We start from the raw sequence: 6,094 nt of genomic DNA, 5'->3' as shown, positions 1-6,094 counted from the left end.
TTTTTTTCAAAATATCATTGCGGATTTTCATAAATCTCCACCATGTCTTTCGTCCATTAAATATTATTTTAAATTATTTTTCAAATACTATCAATTTTTCTAAATTAAAATAAAATATGAAATAGTTTTATCATTTTGATATATATTTATTTCTAAAATTATTTTCATGTATAATTATTTAAATTATCTTTTGTCATTACCCTCGTTTTTATTAATTTTAACGATAAAAAAATCTTGCAAAACCAAACAATCTTTGAGGTTTTAAAATAAATTTCCCAATATATCAAAATAATAATAATAATAATAATAATAAATTTCCCAAAAATTTTCAAATGGTAAGAAGTGAGTTGCTAAAAAAAATAAAAACGAGACAGCATTCAAATTCGAAATACAAATGGTTTGAATTTTGCTTTGAAGCTGAGTGCAAGCGCGAATCCCAACGTGTCCTCTCTCTCCCAAGAACCGAAGCTTACCACAGAAATCGCAACCAAGGTACTCCAATTTGTTCACTTTCTCGCTGTTTATTCTCCAATGATGCTCTACGTTTTCGGGTTTTTAGGGTTTGTGGTTTCAATTTCCGTGTAACGTGAAGCGAACACCCGCCCTCTTGGTTGTTCTGGGTTGTGTTATTTTTTCGTGTTCTTTCGTTGATCTTTGCATTTTTGCTATCGCGCACTTGCACGAACGGAAACTCAGTCAAGGATTGATGCATTTTGGTGTGTTGGAGCAGCTTAAATTTTTAGAATGGACCTCGAGTAAATTTTTTGTTTTTGGAAGTTCCTGCTTGGTCTGCTCTGGACTCCTACACACACATACGCACTTTGTCTGTGTGTGATTTTATGTGCAACTACACATGTCTGTATTTATGATTGGCTAAGGACCAGTCTTGAAAATTAATAAAGAAGAAAGAAAATTTCGGCATAGGATGTGAAATTAATGACAAAAAATGTATAGGGAGGCTAATTTCTTATTTGAAGAATCCACATCGATAAATCTCAAGAGCTTATTTGGGTCCCTCTAATTTTGTGCTACTGTCTGTAGGCAGGTTTATGCATGAATAACGGATTCCATATTTTTGGAGTCAGATTCATTTGTGAACCTTCCAAAGAACGGGAACAAAGCTGATTCATTGCGTTTATCATTATAATTTTTAAAAATTATGGCTCTGGTCTTTACCTCTTTAAACTTCGTGTAGTTCATTTGAGTGTCTATTTTGCATGGCCAGTACCGTTGGTCATCATTTCCCCTTCTGTGAATCTCGTGTAGGGTAATGCTTTCTGAGTTTATATATGAATTTCTTTTATCACTTCTGTTTTATTGGTTTTCACTTTCGATGTTTACTATTCATATCCAATCTTGTGTTACTTGTTGGCAATTGCGATTAATAGCATGCATGCTTGTGAAATTTAGATTCGACTAAAATGGATGCTGTGACATCAAATGGAGAACACAGACATGTAACCGTCAAACTCTGGCCCCCTAACCAAAACACACGTCAGATTCTAGTGGAACGACTGACCAGTAATATCTCAACTCCAACCAGTTTCACTCGCAAGTATGGTTGTCTAGATGAGGTTGTGGCTTTAAAATATGCGAAGCAAATTGAAAATTCTGCATTTGGAAGTGCAAGTAAACTTTATGAACAAGAGCCTGATGGTGATGGGACTTCTGCCGTGCAGTTGTATGCCAGAGAATGTAGTAAGCTGTGTTTGGAAGTTCTTAAGGGAGGCTCCAGTATCACGATAATTGAGGAACAGGACACAGTGGATTCCAAGGTTGATTCTGCTTTTCGTGAAACCTTTTTTGATATTTCTAAAGGTAAGCGGGCATTTATTGAAGAAGACGAGGCACAAACACTTTTGAGTCCCTTAAAAGAGCCCACCAATTTTTATACCAAAATATGTTTCAGCAATCGAAGTTTTGGTCTTGGTGCAGCTCATGTTGCTGGGCCCATCTTAGCTTCGATAAAGAATCAATTGAAGGAAGTCGATCTCTCAGACTTTGTTGCTGGAAGAGCAGAGGCAGAAGCACTTGATGTCATGAAAATCTTCTCTGAAGCTCTAGAAGGTTCTCAGTTGACTTGCCTTAATCTCTCAGACAATGCCTTAGGTGAGAAGGGAGTCCGGGCATTCAGTTTGCTCTTGCAGTCTCAAACTTGCTTGGAGGAACTATATCTGATAAATGATGGGATTTCAGAGGAAGCAGCCCGGGCTGTTTGTGAATTACTTCCTTCCACAGAGAAGCTCAGGGTTCTTCATTTCCACAACAATATGACAGGTGATGAAGGTGCTATTGCAATTTCTGAGATTCTAAGGCGTTGTCCTTTATTAGAAGATTTCCGATGCTCATCCACTCGTGTTGGCTCTGAAGGTGGGGTTGCCTTGACTGAAGCACTTGCAAAATGTATTAATTTGAAGAAACTTGATATTCGGGACAACATGTTTGGTGTAGAGGTTGGTATCAAGCTTAGTGAGGCTGTTAGAAATAAGGAGAATCTCACTGAGATTTATTTGAGTTACCTGAATCTTGAAGATGATGGAGCAATCGCCTTAGCCAACGCTCTTGAAGTGGCTGCTCCTTCCCTTGAGGTATTGGAGATGGCTGGAAATGACATATCAGCCAAAGCCGCTCAAAGCTTAACTGCTTGCATTGCTAGAAAGAAGTCTCTTGTGAAGTTGAACCTGTCAGAAAACGACCTCAAAGACAATGGTGCACTTCTGATAAGTAAGGCATTTGGAGAAGAGCATGCCAAATTGAAGGAAGTCGATCTGAGCCAGAACTCTCTTAGAAGGGCTGCAGCGAGAACATTGGCTCAGGATTTGGCAGAAAAGCCAGGGTTCAAGTTACTTAACATCAATGGAAACTTCATTTCTGATGAAGGGATTGATGAACTGAAGGACATGTTTAAAAAACATCCTGATAAACTCGGTCCCTTGGATGAGAATGATCCAGATGGAGAAGATTTTGATGATGAAGATGAAGATGAAGATGAAGATGGAGATGAAGATGGTCAAGATGATCTAGAAGCGAAACTCAAAAATCTTGACGTCAATCAAGAAGAGTGAACATCTTGATGACAACTTCTTCTGAAACTTGTTATGTTTTTCTTTCAAATTCTCAAGTTGCTAGCTTTGTTGGAACTTGGTGGACTCTTGCATGACTCATAACCACGCTAAGGCTAATCCATTGCCTTTTATAGTTGCATTGGGTTTATCTCAACTTGATCTTAGTGTGGAATTAGGATTAAGCATCTTCTTATCAGATTAGACTATTAACATTGCATTGAGACTTGTTGCTTCTTGGTACTCCATGTTGGAGACCATTAATTTAGTATTTTTATTATGATTTTCTAATTATCACTCTTACTAACCGATGATATCCTCTATGATCTTATTTAATGTAGTGGGAATTTTACTGTTTTCTTGTAATTCTGTTGGCAAATTAGTCAGATAATCTGAAATCTGCCGATGAAGGATTGATAGTATCTGCGATAACTCGAATTGAGCTTCAAGTGAGCAATTAACAAATAAAAAAGAGGGAAGATGAAACTAATCAGATTCCTAATTATCTTGTAAGAAATAGCACCATAAGAAAGGAAAGTAATAAGTCCATCTGATCTCCTATGGAAGCTATCTGATGATTTTCTAATTCACAGTTCAGCAGTTTTGTTTTATTTTATCTAAAACAAATTACATACAACCAGAATAATGATCATAAAACAAGTTGATAAAAATGGAGAAGATTACTAATAATTGGCAAAATTTCTGCACAGGTATAAAAACACAATCACAGAATAACTCTGCAGGATCAATAGCAGAGTAGTCTATTTATAGCAGCAACCTGCTTATAAGATTAACCCAAAGAAAAAGAAACAAAATTTGTGTCAATGAGACCAATTGAAGAACATTTTTTGGATCAAGTAGAAAACTTACAGGCAATTGTGTTGAAGTGCAAGAAAATTTTGGAGGTGTTATACTTGGTTCACGGTGTGTTCTTGCCTCAACAAAACATCAGCTACCCTTTCTGCAGAAGTGTCTCATTCGTGGCCATTTCCTCAGTTCGCGGTGTTCTTGGCAATGCTGTTTTCGGTCAAGACGAAAAGTTGGATTCAGGAACTGCACACACCAACTTCTTTAAAATAAGACCAAGCCTAGGATAACTTTATAAGTATTTTGTCGAGCTTGACCACTGACTTAGCTTGTTTTGCTCCAAATCCAATACATAATGCCCATGATTCTTAAGCAGTAGTTAACACCCTTTATTTTGCATGTAATGTTCTTTGGAATTAAGACCCTTCATAAAAAGTAAATTAAATACTTACACTAGTTCATCAGTAGTATATATATGTTGTGTCCATTTATGATTTCTCGTGTAGTAAATATTAATGAATTTTTGGTTAAGTTTTAGCTTTTGAACATTTAATTTTTGTTTTGTTAGCGGTGATATAATTTTTGGATTTGAGGGAGCATTTTAGGGCTAAGTCATTAAGGCTACGTTTGGTTCGAAAATGAGATTATTGAATGATTAGTAAATAAATGATTAAAAAAATGATAGATGAAGATGTGTAATATGTGATGATAAAACTTGATATGTTTGGTTTGATGTTTATGAAAAGGTTTAAGAAAGGAGAGTTTAATATTATGACCAAAATATCTCATATTTTTTAAAAAAAGTAATAAAAATCATTTTAAAGAAGGGACAAATGGTATTTCTAGAACTATTGGACATGACTAACAAATGAATTGTTAGTATTAACTTTGTCCTTTCCATAATAGATTGAGTTGGTTTATTAAAAATTGTACTGAAACAGAGGTTTGACCCAAAAAACAACCAACAAACCCACTCAATCACTTGTACCAAACACAGCCTAATAAAAAGGACAAAATCTACTTGTATCCATCTTCAAAAAAATATATGTATACACTTTTCCATCACTTCTATCATAACATTGTAGAAAATAAAAAACATCTATTGTATCCATAATGTATCATATTGTTTTTTATTTTTTTTTTTGCAACTTATCAACAAAATTTTAAAAAATGCAAGTGCATAGATGTGTAAAAAAGCTAAGTTTCTAGTTTTTTTAAGCTTAAAAGAGATTGATTCGAGGTTAAGCGCAAAAATATTTTTTATTTAAACTATAATTTTAAATAACTCAAAATAATGTGTAAATATAACATATTTAAGTTTAATGTTTTATGTTTGTCAGATTTTAATTAGATATCACCCAATTTAATTGAACTACATTAAAAACAATAACATTAATATCTATTGTAAGTTATAAAGTGTCAACACATATCTATTGCATATTCATCGTCAGACATACCTATTTAAGATTATACATTGTTAGCACTACTTGGTAAAATTTCTAATTAATGTTTCTCTTCATCAATCTTACGTCTAAAAAATGCCACGCTTAATAATTATTATTAAGCACGATTGTGCATTGCTAGATGGCTTATTTGTGTTTCCTCTTCTTTTTCATCAATTTCATTTTTGTGAAAAATCACAAACGACTGGAGTGTGCTTGCACGCGGCCCTCTTGCATTTTGTTTTTGAGATTAATGAGATTAAACTTGAAAAATTATCAGCTCAGATTATTAATTTGTGCATCCATATTGGTGTATGAGCATTAATTGGTGTTATTAATCAACCAAATAATACCCCACTTTAATTTTTCAATGATTTTTTTTTATTCACATGATAAAAAAAAAAAAAGAACACGTACGGAGTATTATTTAGTATGCATTTCCCCAGAACAATTTTCCTTAATTAAATGACAATATTAGGCTGGTTAACATTATGATTACTTGTTTTGTATTGAATGTCACAAAATGTATATGACATGCTGCAATATAAGCTGCAACTTAATGCGAAAATGGCTACACATTACAAACTAGAAGTCTATAAAATATACTTAAACAAACCAGCATATTTATTGTGTCAATCAAAACCAGAAATCAAAGGTTCTGCAAGTAAACGATATGAAGAGAAAGAGATATATATATATTTTACATGTGCATCGAAACCCCGAAGCATTTCTCATGTTCTTCGCCCTCATGCAACAAAATGCACAGTATCAAACACTTGGGTT

The 6,094-nt window shown here is 34.1% G+C and overlaps 1 protein-coding gene across 1 annotated transcript; it reads left to right on the top strand.

Moving 5' to 3' along the window:
• The first annotated feature begins 409 nt into the window (after positions 1-409).
• On the top strand, positions 410-3,401 carry LOC140874376 (RAN GTPase-activating protein 2-like). The gene is made up of 2 exons (XM_073277662.1): positions 410-492; positions 1,411-3,401. Exon 2 carries the CDS (start codon positions 1,422-1,424, stop codon positions 3,063-3,065), a length of 1,644 nt encoding a protein of 547 aa, XP_073133763.1. The 5' UTR covers positions 410-492; positions 1,411-1,421; the 3' UTR covers positions 3,066-3,401.
• Positions 3,402-6,094: the final 2,693 nt, after the last annotated feature.

The sequence above is a fragment of the Henckelia pumila genome, chromosome 1 (assembly GCF_033568475.1).
Source record: "Henckelia pumila isolate YLH828 chromosome 1, ASM3356847v2, whole genome shotgun sequence".
Classification (NCBI taxonomy): domain Eukaryota; kingdom Viridiplantae; phylum Streptophyta; class Magnoliopsida; order Lamiales; family Gesneriaceae; genus Henckelia; species Henckelia pumila.
Note: the sequence above shows the minus strand (reverse complement) of the source record. Positions and strands in the feature narration are given on the sequence as shown.